This window comes from Microcebus murinus, chromosome 7 (genome assembly GCF_040939455.1).
Source record: "Microcebus murinus isolate Inina chromosome 7, M.murinus_Inina_mat1.0, whole genome shotgun sequence".
Taxonomy (NCBI): Eukaryota; Metazoa; Chordata; class Mammalia; order Primates; family Cheirogaleidae; genus Microcebus; species Microcebus murinus.
The window spans coordinates 91,849,408-91,866,324 of NC_134110.1; the positions used below are offsets into that span (position 1 = coordinate 91,849,408).

Genomic DNA, 16,917 nt, shown 5'->3' on the forward strand with positions numbered 1-16,917 from the left:
CCCACACTTTCCCATATTAACATCTTACATTAGTGCGGTATATTTGTCATGTTTGAGGCTATTATTTTGAAAAAGCTCATTCAATATTATAGAACAATTGTGTGTTTGAAAACTTAAAAGTTTACATAATTCAGACAATAGTGAAGTTTAACAACATCTTCTGATGTGGATATACAGGAGGCATAACTTCATGTTAGGAAATTCTTTTTTTTTTAATTTCAGAATATTACAAGGGTACAAATGTTTTAGTTACATGGATTGCTTTTGTACTGCAGTTAAAGTTATAAGTAGGAATTTCTAACTGGAGGGAAGCTGTAGGCATCTTCCACAAAGAGGTACATCAGAAACTCAGAAATGCAAGTAGTGAGATTTTTATTAGTATATGTAATGTAAGGAAATATAGGTTAAAGAGTAAAAAAATACTGATTTCCATGTTCAAATTTTCAGCCTAGCACAAAGCTGAGGGGATTAGATGATATAATGAATGATGAAAGGATTGAAAGGGAACTTGAATGAAAATGAAAATTATTGTATTTAGATTTAAAAATCAACTGTGGGAGGGGGGGAGGAGGGGATGGGTGTATACAACCACAACGAGTAAGCAATGATGCGCAACGTTTGGGGGATGGACATACCTGAAGCTCTTACTCGAGGGGGGAGGGGGGCATGGGCTATATAAGTAACCTTAACACTTGTACCCCCATAATACGTTAAAATAAATAAAAATTTTTAAAAAAGAGTTGGATGAGAAATGTGTGACTCAGCAGAAAAGGATTGATTACTCATTGGAATCATCTGGGGAGCTTTAAAAACTACTCATACCTGGCCTCACCCCTAGAGATTCTGATTGCATTGGTCAGGGATGCAGGCTGCCAAAGCTCCCCAGGTGAATCTAATGTGTGGCCAAGATTCAAAACCTCTAATTGAAAGGTTTTAGTTAATACGGTGGCTCTGACTCCATTGGGCTAGGATGGAGAAATTAGGTTTTTAAACAACCTCAGGTGATTCTAGTGGGCAGCTGGGGCTGCTGATAACCTCTGAGATATCAGAAAATTTAAAACAAGTTAGTGGCGATATTATGTCAATAATCTGTTGCACATCTGTTCCCAAAAGACGGTAATAGAAGTATGGTATCTAGAGCACAGGACATGATCGGTCTTCTCTACTTTTCCAATTAAAATAAGTATACACCCAGTTCTGCCACATTTTAAGAGGCACATTGACTAGTTGAATTCATCCAGCATGGCAACAGAGTGAACATTATATCATCTCTGACACGCAATCAGAAAATGGCATGATAGTTGTCTTTACATATTATTGGGCTGTTATGTAGAAGAGGGGTTAGATTTTTTTTTTGCCTGTGTGTTTTATAAAGGGTGGAAATTAAAAGGAGGAAAATTCTCAGTATGAAAGAGAGCTTTTTACTAAAATGTGCTTTCTAAATGCCATCATTGGAGTTATCCAATCAGAAATTTTGTAATGTCAAGTTGCTAAGAAAGTAGATGTTAAGTTTTCTCACCACAAATAACTGATAAGTATGGGAGGTAATACATATGCTAATTAGGTTGATTTCATACCACTTCACAACGTATGTATATTTCAAGACACCAGGTTGTTGACCATCAATATATATAATTTTTATTTGTTAATTTAGAAAGTCAATAAATAAAAGGAATTGTGCAATATCTTAAATAGGATCTTGGGAACATTACCAAAGAATCTATATGTACCATTAACATTTACCTTCCAACTTCGAACCACCTAGATTGTGGTGTCCATGAAGGCCAAATCCATACTCTCCCTTCCCTTTTCCTACCAGTAGCAAAATGCCCCAGCACCCCCAGCAGAGTAGAACCTTAGTAAACGGTTATGGAATATGTTAATGTTGAATTTACATTTCTAATTTTAGCAATTTAAAAGCCTGTATCTGCAATGCAGAGTGAAGGTAGGCATTGGTTTCAATTCAGGTTTATTTTTAACTTAAAATATACAATTGTTGAGGGAAAGATTAGTGATTTTGCCTTAAATTAAATGATTATCACAATTTCTTATTTACCTTCTCACCTGTCTTGAAGACAGTTATATAGAAACACACACACACACACACACACACACACACACCACACCACACCACACCCCACTCCATTTCATCACGCCTGCTAGAGCACACCACCTCCATATCCAGCCCTTCCCCACCTTCTCTTTGTGCCTGCCCAAGTGCTCAGGCCCAGTGACTGTGGCAGGGCCTGGCTGTTCATTTCACTCCATCCATTGCTGCTATCCACTGATCACCATGGCTAATCAGATGGCATGCCAGCCTGCACCAATCATTAAGATGACCCAAATTAACAGCCTGGCCATGTCACAGTACATTCATTCCACAGACACAGACATGGCCTAAGTGTGAGGCAGAAACTCGGATGTGCTTATTTGTTTTTGCATTGTAACATGCATTATTGATTGCCATGAGCTGCTTTAGTGCTTTAAATCTGCAAATGAGAATCATCTGTCAATTATTATAGCCAGAATTGAGATCTGAGGGCAAAAGAGAAAATGTATATGCCTTTTTCTTTTCACCAGCATTTCCTTTCATTTGTCATTTTCTTTCACAGTTGTGTTACAAAGCATCTTAGCTCAAGACATTCCCCAGCTTTTTGTTTGGAAGGGATACTTAATCAGGATAGTTTTATATCCTGAAAAGAGAAACAAGTCTTCCCCAGCCAAGTGAAGAAGGTAGTGCAGGCACTGAATTGTGCCCAATTTCCTAGCATACACCAGTCAGTAAAGCTCAGTTCTTAATAAATAACAGGCAGCCTTATCTTAATCACAGTTAGAATTGTTGGCACCTTGCAGTGCCTGGTGTAAATTTTATCCCCCAAATATTTGCATTCTTGATAGCCATTTTTTGACAATACATTCTAATAATCAGAAGGTCCTATTACCTGCTAAATGTTAGTATAAATGAACAATCCATTATGCACAATAAGTTTTATAAAACATTTGCAGATAGAGATCATCTTTAATTAAAATTAACTTCCATATGAAAGCCAAGTGCACTAATGATTCACAATGACCTTTTATTACCTGCAGTCCCCTGTTTTGGCTGGATGATTGACAGCTTGCTGTTTGGCTACCATGTTGAATTTCAGCTGACAAGACTTTTCATTTTAACTCAATTTGCCCGCCTATCACAAGCTGGTGGCAGGCCAGACCCAAGTCACCCAGCTTTGCCTCAGCAGCTTGCTCTAGTTCTCATTAGTACGCATTTATTCAGTGGAAATTGGAAGACAAATGCTTGAAGGCATGTGAACTAAGTATAGCAAATTAGGTTTAAAGACTGAATATTTATAAGTATATGGAAAGTTTTTTTTTTTTTTTTAATTCTAGAGCGAATTGAGAACTGAGTGCTAGCTTTGGTATAAAAGAAATGAAGATAGAAGGGGGAAGATTCTAAGAATAACAATACTATAAGCTTTTTCTTTCCATTTTGGAAATATGTAAAATCTCTCTGACAACACCTTATCAAATAAAAACCTGGCTTCTCTTTCATGGAGTGCCTGCACAATGAAGTTTAGCACCTCGTGTGTGAGAAGGGGGAAAAAATGAGGGTCATGTTCATTTGTTGCTTGGTTATCCCTTGGTATGTTTTAAATTGCCTTGTTTGTTCGGCACTAGCACAGAAACAGATGTTGCTATACCGTGCAGGATAATTTACTGTACCTCCTGGTGCAGCATGGAAGTCCTCCCAGGGCCCAGCTGGTCTGTCAGTGGCACTGGCTGGTGTCTGCTCAACTATGACAACTACAAGTAGAGGCTGCAATTTTTTTTATTGTGCAGTTGTCATTCTTCTCAACGTATAGCTCTGCCTGCATTCGTACTGGGGCTGGTGGAAAAGCTGCTGGCTTTTGTGTCTGTAGGTCGTACTGCAGAGCCATGTAAGCTCTGCTCTCCATTGTTGATAATAACGCAACTCATTACTTCCGTCGTCTAATGATTATCGGCGTGATCGCTCGGAGCGAGAGCCAACCTCATCTTGCACACATAACTGGTACTGGAAGGTAAAACAGATTTGTCACTTACGATCTGACCGCTAAGCCACACTTTGTGCTCCATTATTGTGATTAACTTCTGCATAAGATATGCTTGCCCAATTGTCATTTGTGATACTGCGGTGGGCGCAAGCTGCCACGCTTCCCGAGAGCACATCAGCCAATCCAATGTGACCATGTTATACGGACTATTAAATGCCTGCCCTGTCTCAGCAGCCACCCCACAATTATTTTGCTTTTGTATTTCTTCTTCCCACACCCCTACTGGACTTGTTGGGTGAACAGCACTGCTACATATGTCAGCTACCATTTCACACCTCAAGCTAAGATGATGCCATGCTATTGTTGATCCAACAGAGCCAGCAGCAGTACATGGGAAGCCGACCCTTGCTTTTCACCATAGAAATGTTGGTCTTTGGTGTCTGGCCAGCTGAAATCTGTCGTGTCAGGTGCCTTGTGGCTATCTGCAGTAGAGTCCATGTTCCAAAACCAAAGTTCTTTTCTGGCCTCATCACCAACAAACCGATTTGACTCTGCCTGATTATAATAACGAAGGCAGTCCAAGAGAATATGCACAGCCTCACTGTACGTCACATTGAATCACCACACTGGCCACACAAAGCTGACCGCAGCCTCATTTCTTTAGACAAATGCATGCTCAAGGAAAAACCTCCTGGGAGAAGGCACCCAAAGCTAGTTGGTATCCCTGTGCAAGCTGTGCATAGATTTAAATTTCACTGAAATAACATTTATTTTTATTTTTTGGCTGATGCAAGCCGTCACTGATGGGCCTGCCTTTAATAAACTAATAATTGGGTACTCTGTGTTTCAGAGCCTTACTGAACACTGAGAAACTGGGCTGTGTGTGTGTGTGTGTGTGTGTGTGTGTGATTTCTAAATTGCAAGTCATAAACACAAGCATTTGTTATCATGTGAAGGGGGAAAAACTCCACTTGGAGCTCTTTTTCACATTGCTGATTAGAAAGAATCAAGCTTTATATTCTAGGACCCATTCACGATGGTGGAAACATAGTCAGTTTTGATTATGAAGAGAGAGATGCAGACCTAGACAGGAGCTGCACGCTGATATGCATGCTATCAGAATGATTTATGCAAATTATGCATATTATTCCCAAAGGAATTCCTCCTCAAACTGCCAGGATAAATTGCCGGAAATTAGCCATAAAATCTGTCGTGCTAGGAGCAAAAGGTGAAGGCCATTGGGAAAGCAAGGACATTCAGCTTCTGGAATCTTCCAGGATATGATGGTGGCTATTATTCTCCCTGGATGCTGAGGAAAATATGGTTTTCCTGTGAATACTAGAAAAGTATTTTCTTTTTGAAATTTTTCCAGCAAATGCTGACTCACATTTTATTTACAGCTAGCATAAAAGAAATTAAGTGTTAAGCTGTCTCAGAAAGCGCTACTACAATTACTTCACTATTAACTGCTTAAGTGGTTATTAAATGACTAAGCCTGGCTTTAAAGGGATCAGAGTTCTAAAGGTTGGTAAAATAACCCCCCAGCAGTGAACTTTAACTGGGACATGGTTTTAGTGACAAATACGTATACTCACCCATAACACAGCATTTCTCTCTTGCAGACCATTCTTTCCTACAAAATCTCAGTGGCTTTCTGCCGAAATATAGCACTGCTACCTCTTGCCTGTCAGATGCCCCTGAGCTGCGCTGGGGCCAGACCACTGCCCCTCCTCACGCTCCATAGACAGCCAGCCCTTGGCTCCCTCTTGGGGCTCCGTGGGTGGATGTAATAAAGAAATGGTTTCCTTTGGAATCAAGACCATTAGTAATGAGCTTTAGTGGCAAATTGAGAGCACTTTTCAGGAGCAGCCATATTTTAATAAGCTATTGTTTGTTTGTTTCCTTCAGAAAGCACCATTCTCGAGGCTTTGAGACTGTGCTCGTCTACGACCTCCATTCGCTTTGTGCAGGAGGATTTGACTCTCCATTCAGAGATCAAGGACTTCCATATACGAAAGGGTGACTTGGTAGCCATCTTTCCTTTACTCTTGCATGTTGACCCTGAAGTCTTTGATGCTCCAGAGGTAAATAACCATCAAGCCCTTTCCCCTTCCTCCTGATCTCTGTCTCTTCCTCTCGCCACTTTGTTCCAGAAGGGATTTGGGGGAGCTTGATGACTTCTGTTTTTCATTCTAGTGGGAAAGTTTTACTCTTTACTGAAGTGTTTCCTAAAGACCTACCTTTGAAAGGTTTCATGATCTATAAATGGAAATACAATGATGAGACTAAATGCTAATTGCCTCGGATGAAATGGGCACTGAGCCTCGGCCACCATTACCTTTCAACCAAAACTAAGTTTTGCTTGCAGAGAATTACTGAAAACTGTGGAGGGCTAGCCAGTGGCAGGTGACTTAGAGAATAAATAAAGACAACTATTTTGCTAAGTGTTTCCAAAGTGGGGTTGACTATTCCAAAGTCAAATGCCATCACTGTTGTAGTTAAGCCGATATACTTTTTCACCTCTTAGGAAAGGTATGTGCCCCTTCTTGATCAATTAGTATGGCATTGTGAACCTGAGATTGTAAAGCTGCTGCTCACGGGTGAAGCTCTGAGGGTAATTGTGTCATCTCCTTGTATTTTTTTCTGAAGCTGGAGTTAATGAATATCAAAGACTGGAAATTAATCCACCCTGGTTCATCCCTTAATACCACTTCAGAGATTCACCACCTGCATGCAAATTGAATGCAGTCATATTCTGCCTGTGCTTCTCATGAAGCAATGTTGCTGCAGCAGTTTTTGTACATAAAATGCTTTTTTTCAAAGGCAAATTTCTGTGCTCTTTTTAAGCAGTTAGTAGCTGGACCACTTTTTAAACCAAGTTTCTAAGTTAGATGTTTTGCTGCTAGACTGGAATACTATATTGTTGAATTTTGGAAATTAATAAGAAGAGGACAGACTTCAAACACAATAAGAAAATTGACATTAACTTCATCAGCAAAGGCAAATGACTTATGTGGGGGGAAAACGTTCATACGGTTTCTGTGGGTCTCAGAAGAAGAGGCATTATATGAATGATGATAACAAATGGGTTGTAGAATATTAGCAAGTGAAAGAATATCCCACAGTCAACAAGCTTAATCTCTGCATTTGTAAATATCAACAAAAAAAATTCACATATAAGTAAATGTTCAATAAATAGGACAAAGGAATAGCTAATATCTGAAAAATACTTCTAAATTTTAAAATAACTTTATTTCTGTCTATGAATTTTCATCTATTTACTATTTTCATTATATGATTCTCCCACTAGTCTTAAAGTTTACCATTCATGGCATGATAGTAAAATCAACATTAAAGTTCTCAACAAATACTCAGTAAGTATTTACCAGGTCTCTACTGTCTTTTATGGCATTGGTTCTTAGGGAGCCTCCTGTTTCCTAACCCCCACACCCATGATTTAAAAAAGACCTTGATTTATACTTTCAGGAACTTAAAATCAAGCTAAATATTGAGTATGCTCATTTATATTTTTTCTGTGGAAAACTAAGCAGCAACGCCCAAACTTTACATAACAAATCGACCAATCTTAATAGTAATCAGAAGGGATTGCCTCATACTAAATCAGTGGCAGAACAGAATTGCAGTGTTGTGAATACTGATTTAGCATCATTAGGGTAGCTCTATCTTGAGTTGATGAACACTACTATTTACTACATTTAACATTAGCCAATTATGTCTGACTAATGTTAAAATTAACTGGCTGATTTATTGCCACGGCATTGTTTTCTTGAAATGAGTCATGGAATGCTCATAATTCCTGGTACAAAAAAATGATATAGTTCAGAACCACTTTGTAGCATTTGGGAAGGTCTTATCACTCTTTCTATAAACATTTACTGAGCACCTACCACCATTAGGCATATAGATTTATTCCTTTGGTTCTTAACAATTTAGGATGGCAGTAAGTAGGTGCTGTAGATTCTCGTATAACATATGTCCATCCCAAACCACTGTGCACTGACATTAAAGAATAAAGTTCCAAAAATTTCTGTTATCAGTCATTTGTCACTGAAAGCAGGGCCCAAGAGCTCATAAGGGACTCATATTTGTCGCTCCCTGCCTTTTGTATCCTATAGACCTTGCATGCAAAAAACAGACAATAGCTGTTAGGCCAAAAAATAAGAGTAAGGCTGACTGCAGATAAAGTGATAGCTGTTCTTTTAAGACACAAAGACAAGAGCCTTAGCAGAACATAGATAGTTCCCAACTCAATGAGGCATGGTTTCAGAATGTCTGAGCTCTAAGAGATTCTAGAATATTGCATTCCAAAGATAGGCCATGGTCTTCCTTCACATTGGAAAGCTTTCGCACATGCATCTGCCTGTTCCTGGAATGTCTCTCCTTACCTGTGCACCAAGCATGCTCCAAAGTACTTCACAAGAATTCCCTTAATCACTTCTTTGATGAGCTTCGGGATTCCCAACGCATCCCTCAGAGAATTTGCCATTGCTCACTCTGTGGCCTGTGTGTACCTTTGTTAAGCTGCACAGAACACAGTATTTTGCAATTGTTTGCCTGTCTGTGCTCGCATATATTGTAAGCTCCCAAAGGGGAAAGACTGTGTCATCTCTATCGCTGTATTCTCAGTGCCCAGCACAGAGGAGCGTATCCATATAAGTGAAATAAAGGGATGCTTGGATGGATGAATGTACTGAAAATGAAAATATGTTTCAGTTAAAGTTTAAAATTAGGACAGATATTGTGTATTCAAATATAGACTAGGCCTAGACAGACCAAATATACAAGTGGCTGGCTTGGGTATAATATAGCAGTACTATTGGGAGTGGTAAGAACTATGGCAAAAGTAGACCCCAGGAGGCATCTAAAGAAGATCACTAGATACTTCTGAACTAGCCCTCAGGTCTGGCAAGCATTTAGATCTGGTTTGGACAAGTTATTTTGATTTTTTTTCTTAAAAAGAACCTGAAAAAGTAGACTTTTGAGTGTTGCTTTGAATTTTCAAATATTTGGGAAAATAAATTTTAAAACACAGCGTGGGATAAAGAAAAGGTGTTTTGAGACCTAATTGGGCCTATAAGTGTTACCAAAATGTAACTTCTGTGCTAACAGTTTATTCTTTTCCTGAATGCTAGTTGCTCAGCTTATTGTAATGTTAGGTATTCAGGTGGCCCTTTCCTATGTGGGAGGACAAATTACCAAGTGAAATTTAAAACAATGAGAGAGAGCAAAGGAAACACTTTCTGATTCTCCTTCCTCTCTCTCCAAAGGTATAAATACTATCCAATAAAGACTAATCTATTAATTAGCTAGGAGTGGATAGCTCTTAAAATTTTTCTAAGAGCTTTCCCAAATTCACACCTATCATTATCCTGGATGTATGCCACTAACTCTTAAATAATTGGTAGTAATAGTGAAGATTTCATTTCTGCAAAACTGCAGAATCCAGAACTGCAGCTACAGAGAAGACCAGATCTGTTGGTTGGTTTTCCTAAGTCCAGAGGCCAGAAGGGATAAAGAGATACCTGATGACACTGTTGGGCTTAGAGAGAAGAAACGTCAAACATTTAAGATGGCAACACATTATTATAACCATAAAATGTAGCTTCCTAAAATAAATAAACATGGTGAAATAACAATGTAATTATGAAACCTGGACTATCCACTAAAAACTCTGAAGTTGAAAGGTCCTGTTTAAACTCATGCAATTCAGCATTACGTTACTTATTATTTATCATAATAAGATGATGGATACACTTGAAAGCTTTTGAAAAAATCCTAATTCACTATATTAATTGTGGTATCAATATTATTTTGATTGTTGCTACTTTTCTTAGAATATACTAGTCACGATAGATGAGGAAGCACTCTCAATAGTTTTTCATCTGTATCTCAAACTGAAATAGAGATTATGCCACTAGGAAACTTCAAGGAAACAAACGTGAGCATTTACTGTCCAAAATGCACTTTGATAGGCATAGTGGGTGACATAGAAATAAAAAGTCCCCTGCCATTACGAACTTTCAGTATAGGGACTTGGCTATATCTTATGGCTACTTTCTCATGGGCAGATGCTTCATATTGAGCATGTTCCTGCCCTATCAGTGAATTGGCACTTCACGCCTACCATGTTGGAAGTACCATATTGAAAGTTTCCCTCCGAGAAACCTTGGTTTGTAGTGTTTGCCAATTTTCAGTGGTGTAAGTACTCCCACCTTGGCCATTTTCATGTTAGCAACGTGAAGACCCTAAAAAGGGAGTTGGGAAGAGATCTATCCACTTTCACAAACTGGTGCAAGCTGGCTGAGGGCAATGCTGATTTAAACCCAAGTCACAGAGATAAAAGGGGACTTCTGCACTGTCACCTTGCCCACAGGACAGCTATAATCCAGGAGTAACAGTGCAGCCCCTTAGCCATCCATTCAAAACATCAACAGTTTTTATTACTAGGAAGTCATATCTTTTGTCTCGCTTAGATTATCATGCCCAAAATTATGAATTGAGTGGATGTAAGATATGATCCTATGATGCATCACCTACCTCAGCAAGACCATGTTTTATTCCTTTGTAACTTCAATGCTTCACATACAGGAAGTGCTAAAAAAATCTGTTGAACTGAACTAAACATAGTATTTGGAGAACACAAATTAGAGTGTTATGCAATCTTCCTTTGTCATGTATACCAAAAATTCTTCTCTATCCAGAAAATTGCATCCTCTATCCAATCTTGATTTATAGTGCTTCAATATTATACCATTTTCCCACTGTTTGTAAATACTGAATATTCATCTACTCATCATTCTCTACATGTTTACTTACTCTTTCAATAGCTATGTTTTCTTCAAAAGCTTGATGATTGCTTTTAAAGTATACTTTATTCTCATGTATTTATCAATTCAACAAACATATATGGAACTTCTACTAAGAAATAGCATTTTGTTGGAGGCTTTAAAAATACTGACGTAAGTAAGTCAGTGTGACAGCTCCAATCCCTTGGAACTTCTTGGTTCTGCCATCTCCTGTGGGTTACTCTGTCTTCAGCCTCATGGCTGGATGGCTACAGCATTTCTAGACGTCATGGTCACACACAACTTGGTCCAGAAGAAGAAGGGTAATGAACCATTTCATTTTGTTTACTTGCTTCACAAGAAGGAAACTTCTCCTAGATGCCCCCACAGACTTCTCCCCAGTAGCACTGACCAAATTAGTTTATACACCCTATCCCAAACCAGAGGCTAGAGCAATATGGTTTCCAGGATTGGTGCCTAGACAGATCTTATGCAGAAGAATGGCATTGGGGAATCAACTGCAACAATCATTAGAGGAACAGTGGGGAGTTTCAGTGTCTCACACCTTCTCTTGTGATTTCTCTGTTCTCATCCATTTCATTGTCCCCTCTTAATTATGAAGCACTTAGTTTATTATGGTCACCAAAGAATTTAAGTCATCATGGTGAATCCCAAAGTCTATGTTGTTCCAAATAAATAGATACATCTTGAAGTTCCTGACCTTTTTTTTCGGTGTCACTGTGACCCCAAAATTTTGGTAGTGGGATTATTAGACACCTTCTCTTTTTGGCTAAAACCATATATCCCCAGTGGTTGCCTCAGGCCCTTCCTAACATTGGTTCCTGCTCAGGCTCTCCATCCTGGCAATAGAACAAACTGAAAATAAATTTTAACTCAAAAATATATTTATGCTCATGTGTTGTTTGAGCTTGATGGTGGTCACAGAGCTAAAGACAGTGGGCATTTCCCTTTTTGTTTCATAAAATAAATAACTAAATAGGAATTTCTAAGACGTTTGTTATGAAGAAGTTGGAAGAGAAGGTGATGGAAGCTAGAGAAGTGGCCTTACTGATTGAGTGGAAGCTGGAGGGAATTGGATGTAAACCCTAACTGAAGGTCACTGTGGGGAGCAAAGCAGTCCTGCATCATGTGTTTACTCTCAAAGGGCAGCACATTCATTTTCACAAAGAAGAATCTAAAAGCCATGATGATTTCAGGCTTATTTATGATGTCAAGACAGTAAAAAGTCATAACCCAAACTGGAATCAGCAGAGCTAAGGTCAGGAAATGAGGCCTAAGCCCCAGGAATCAAAGAAGGTCACCAGGAGAGAGTTCCACACAGTAACTCTAGCTCCAGTAACAGTGCATATCTACAAAGGGTTTTTTCATTCAATACTGATTATATCCTATTTGGATACATCCTAGAACTGTGGTAAAATACACTTATGTTCTAAAGAACTCAGATTGTTCATTGTCAGGGATTAAGCAGTTATAAAAATACAGATTAATTTTGCCATTATCATTGCATTGACTTACAAGTTGGAGGGGAATAGAAACTACTCTAAGTTTTTCTAAGCTCAAATACTTATCAAAACAAGTATCCTGGGTGAAGGAGGGTACAACCAATACTTTTAAAAGAAATGATTCACTGACACTAACAACACTGACATGGCATAAAAAACTAGATCGTTTGTGTTGGATTCATAATCTATGCTTATATTGTAGGGTTTTCACCTTAATCTGAAATGCTTTGGATCTGACCTACTTCCTTACAATAGACTTCATGTAGTTCATGTCAAAGTTGTGTGCTGAGCAGGTCTAATGCTCATGAGCACAAGCTACAGGAAATACTTGGTTGGTAACGTGCAAGCCACGAGCATTAATTTCATCAATGGTTTAATTCACATGGACTAAAATAAGGTCACTCAGTCCCCTTGAAGAAAACCAAGTGAAAGTTAAACCATAACCCAGTGTCAGCAAAGTGAAATTAAGATGGTGATAAAGCAGTCCCATAATTTTCTGTAACAATATAACTTGTTTGTGAAAACATCAGAAACACCTGCCACTCTAGAGAAAACCAAAAGAGAGTTCATTCTAATAGAACTTTCATAGGAGAAATTCACTACAGCATCAAAAACCAAGCAAGGTTGATTTTTGTGCCTTAGTTCCACAAAATCTCTAGTGCTTTATCTGAATTATATTATTTTATGTCCATTTAATCTAAACATAAGCACTGAGTCTTAAACTCGTAGTTCTCATTCATCAGTAGCTCTTGGGAAGGAATAAGAGAAAAGCAAATTAGTGATCGACAGGTAATTCCTGTGGCGAGTAGGATTCATTAGTCCATAGTGACCATGGCAGTCTCATAGGAGCCTTTGCCTTCCACCCAACATGGGTATATCGAGTGTCCATATGTGAGGCCCACTGTAGGCAGCAAAAATAGAGATACTGCCTCTATACTTAGGAAGCTCATCATAGCAGAGAAATATGAGTAAGGAAAAAAAGTCATACAAGTGTTCAGATTTCACTTTGGTATGGGAAAAGTAACTTCCTAATAGTAGCATCTGAGTTTTTTTAAAGTTCATACATGATTTGCACTTGGTGAAGTTTTGCTTTCTGGTCTTTGCCTGATTAAAAAGAAAGCTGTTAAGACAGACAGTGAGAGCTAGCAACTTTGTGGACCTGAACTCAAACCATTTCATGTAAAATTTTAATTTGACTCTCTATTCTTCCATTCTCCACAGGAGTTTAGATATGATCGTTTTGTAGAAGATGGTAAGAAGAAAACCACCTTTTATAAAAGAGGGAAAAAGCTAAAGTGTTACCTAATGCCGTTTGGATATGGAGCCAGCAAATGTCCAGGCCGATTTTTGGCAGTTATTGAAATTAAGCAATTGTTGATAATACTTTTAACTTACTTTGATTTAGAAATAATTGATGATAAGCCTATGGAACCAAACTACAAGCGCCTGTTGTTTGGTATTCAGCATCCAAAGTCTGATGTTTTATTTAGGTACAAGGTAAAATCTTAGAAAAGCTAAATGAAAATAAAAGAAATCTATCAAAATGAACCAAAATGCCCTAAGACCATCTATTTGTTTTTAATTTCTGCACATGTAATTGCTTTGTTTATTTGTTTAAAATGTGCCAATTTCTATTTGATCTGAGATCGATCCAGTTTGTACTTGCTCACAAAGCCCATCATAAAATAAAAGAGGATGGTGGCATGAAAATTGACATCAAAACAAACTTAATGATAAGCTCAAAGTAGTTATTTTTTGTTTCTGTTTATTGTCATTTTCACCTGCTATAATAAATGTACCTTCCCAGCAATGGATTTGGCACTGTGGGATTTTTCAAGTCACTCAAATTCTTCTCTAATATGTAAAAATACACTTTGTGTACTACTGGAAAATTGTGCTGAAAATGGACACAGTCTAACAAATTCCAAATTCTCAGAGAAGAAGGAAATTAAATTTCCATGAGCTACACTAGATGAAAATGTTCCTTTCAGGTATAATATCAATAATATCTATGTTGCCAGGGTACATTTGCATTAAATGAGTTTTGCAGTAGAGTAAATGCTTCAATTTTACTTCGATATTTAATCATCCATAAATGCTGTTTATTACTTTGTATACTATGGCTCAATAGAACAAAATTTCTTGTTATATAAGACCTCTCATATTCCAGTTAGATACTGATAAGACTTAATATATAAGAAAACACAAAACTTATTATATCTTCAGCAATTGCCCTAGAGAGTAGTATTAGGTTTATTTTAATAGCAAATGTTGAAATCATTACAGCATTGGTTGTAGGTTATGCCATTTGGCTATAAGGGTTATGCCCACATTACAATTAACCCTTTCCTAAGTGCTTCCATTTATATTAACTGAGAAACCAGGTAGCAGTATTTGCTTGATGAGATGACATCTCATCTTTTGGGCATGGAGTTTTTGTGTATTATGAATTACAATATTATGTAATGCAATATAATTTCATATGACATGCACCATTGCATCAATGATTCAAAGATGTCTAATAACAGAATACCAAGTGATTGGCATCTGACATAAATGATAATACACTATATAAACAGGAAAGGCAGGTAATAAAGCCCAGTTAATTCTTGCTGCATTAATTGGGACTTTCAACATTTCAGAAATTTGCTATTGTGTTTAAAAAAGAAATTGATTTTTTAAATAACATTAAAAAATACTTAATAAGTAAATAAAATATTCTAGCAGTATTTTCTCCTTCCTGAAGTCCATGCTCTGAACGCTCCTTTAGTGAAGGTCTGCCAGTGAAAATTCTGCTTTTGCCTGATTGAGGATGTCCTTATTCTTACCCTCAGTCTTGAAAGATGGTTTTGCTTTATGCACGAGTCTAAGTTGACAGTTATTTCTTCACAGCATATTTTTAAGACATCCAACCTTGTTATAGAGAGGTTGGCTGTCAGTCAATTGAATTACTCAGCAGGTCCTCTGTCTCTTCTTTCTGACCACTTTAACATGTTCTCTTCGTCTTTGCTGTTCCTAATTTCTTTCTATTTATCATGCTTGCATGTAGTGCTGCTTCTCAAGTCTGAGAACAGATGTCTCTTCTCAAGTATGGAATATTCTCAGGAATTGTCTTTTTGAATATTACCTCTCTCAGACTGTACATTAGATCTTCTCACTCCACACACCATGTTTTAGTTTGACCCTTTCTTACCACATTTTCTATTTCTAACTTACATACTATGTAATTTGTTTAGATACCTCTTCCAGGTTCTTCTCAGTACAATGTGTCTAATCTGCTCATGAGCTCATCCATCAAGTTTGTTTTTTCCTTGCTTTTATTTTAACTTCAGGTTCACAGGGTTGGGTAATCATTCCTTATACTCCTTAGTTCATAATACTCTGTTATATTTGGTTTTAGCTTTATTTACTTGTTTTATTTTGTCCCTAATCCCCACCATCATACCCTTCCTGTCAAAGGCAAATATTCTAATGTGTTTGATTTGTGTCTTTTATGTGTATGATTTTATATAATATATATTAATATCTTGAGTACCTATGTTTTTAACTTGCATAAATGTATTTTCTATATATCATTTCCTTAATTTTCTGATTAAGCTACAAAATATATCTTAAAATATATTCATATCGCTTTATATACTATATTTAATCTGTTGCTTCTAGCTACTGCTTAGTATTCCATAATGTGCACCCACCATGTTTTAATGATCTGTTCACCCCATGGCGGATACTGTAAGTGGGACAGTTAATGAGGAAGAGAGGCCAAGGCTCTTACATTGACTGCCACCTAGAAAAGAATTTTTTTCCCTTGGAGCCATGGTGTTTTATTATGAAAATAGAATAAAAACTTCAAAAACAAAATGATGCTTTGTGAGTTAATGAAAAATGTGTTATTTTTTTATTGTTCTCCATGCATGAGTTATATACAATTAAAGCGTCAATATTAATTGTAACAATAAGAATATCAACAAGTAAGATTTTCACAAACCAACTACAGTTACATATGCTTCACAAGGCCCTGGGCTCAAAACTAGTGTGAGTTAAATATAACTCATATGACAGTTAATGTGTTAAAAACTCTTCCATCACCTAATCCTCCCACTATTGTGCCCAGCTACCCTCAGCTCTGGACTGGTACGTACCCTGTCCCCAACCTTTCCCCTTCCTACACACACATGTAGTCCATGATAACCTTCACTCTCCCTAAGATGTTCTAAATTCGTTATGTTCCATCCTCAGAACCATCCAACACTCTCCATTCTTTGGGATCTCCAAGGTTGATTTTGAGTTAGAGCACAAGCCTCCAAGTTGTCATCCTTCAGGTTTGCCATTCCACCAAGTTTGCTAAGTTCAGATGATTACATTTTCAGTTTAAAAATTCTCTTTTGTTCTTCATATCTGCTGGTCATTTTTGATAGTATCTTGTTCCTTCATCACGCATTCAATATCTTTTTTCATTTCTTTAATCATATTAAGCAAACATTTTACATTCTGTATCAGACATTTCCAAATCATCAGTGTTTTGTAGATATGATTCTATACTTTTATGTTTATTTT

The 16,917-nt window shown here is 37.5% G+C and overlaps 1 protein-coding gene across 1 annotated transcript in view; it reads left to right on the forward strand.

The window, feature by feature from the left end:
• The window catches only part of CYP7B1 (cytochrome P450 family 7 subfamily B member 1), a 189,306-nt gene extending 173,085 nt beyond the window's left edge, over positions 1 to 16,221 (forward strand). Inside the window, exons 5-6 of the mRNA XM_012763352.3 lie at positions 5,940 to 6,115; positions 13,582 to 16,221. Of these exons, the coding sequence (XP_012618806.3) occupies positions 5,940 to 6,115; positions 13,582 to 13,869 (464 nt within the window). The 3' untranslated portion in view covers positions 13,870 to 16,221. The remainder of the gene's footprint in view (positions 1 to 5,939; positions 6,116 to 13,581) is intronic.
• The last annotated feature ends 696 nt before the right edge of the window (positions 16,222 to 16,917 follow it).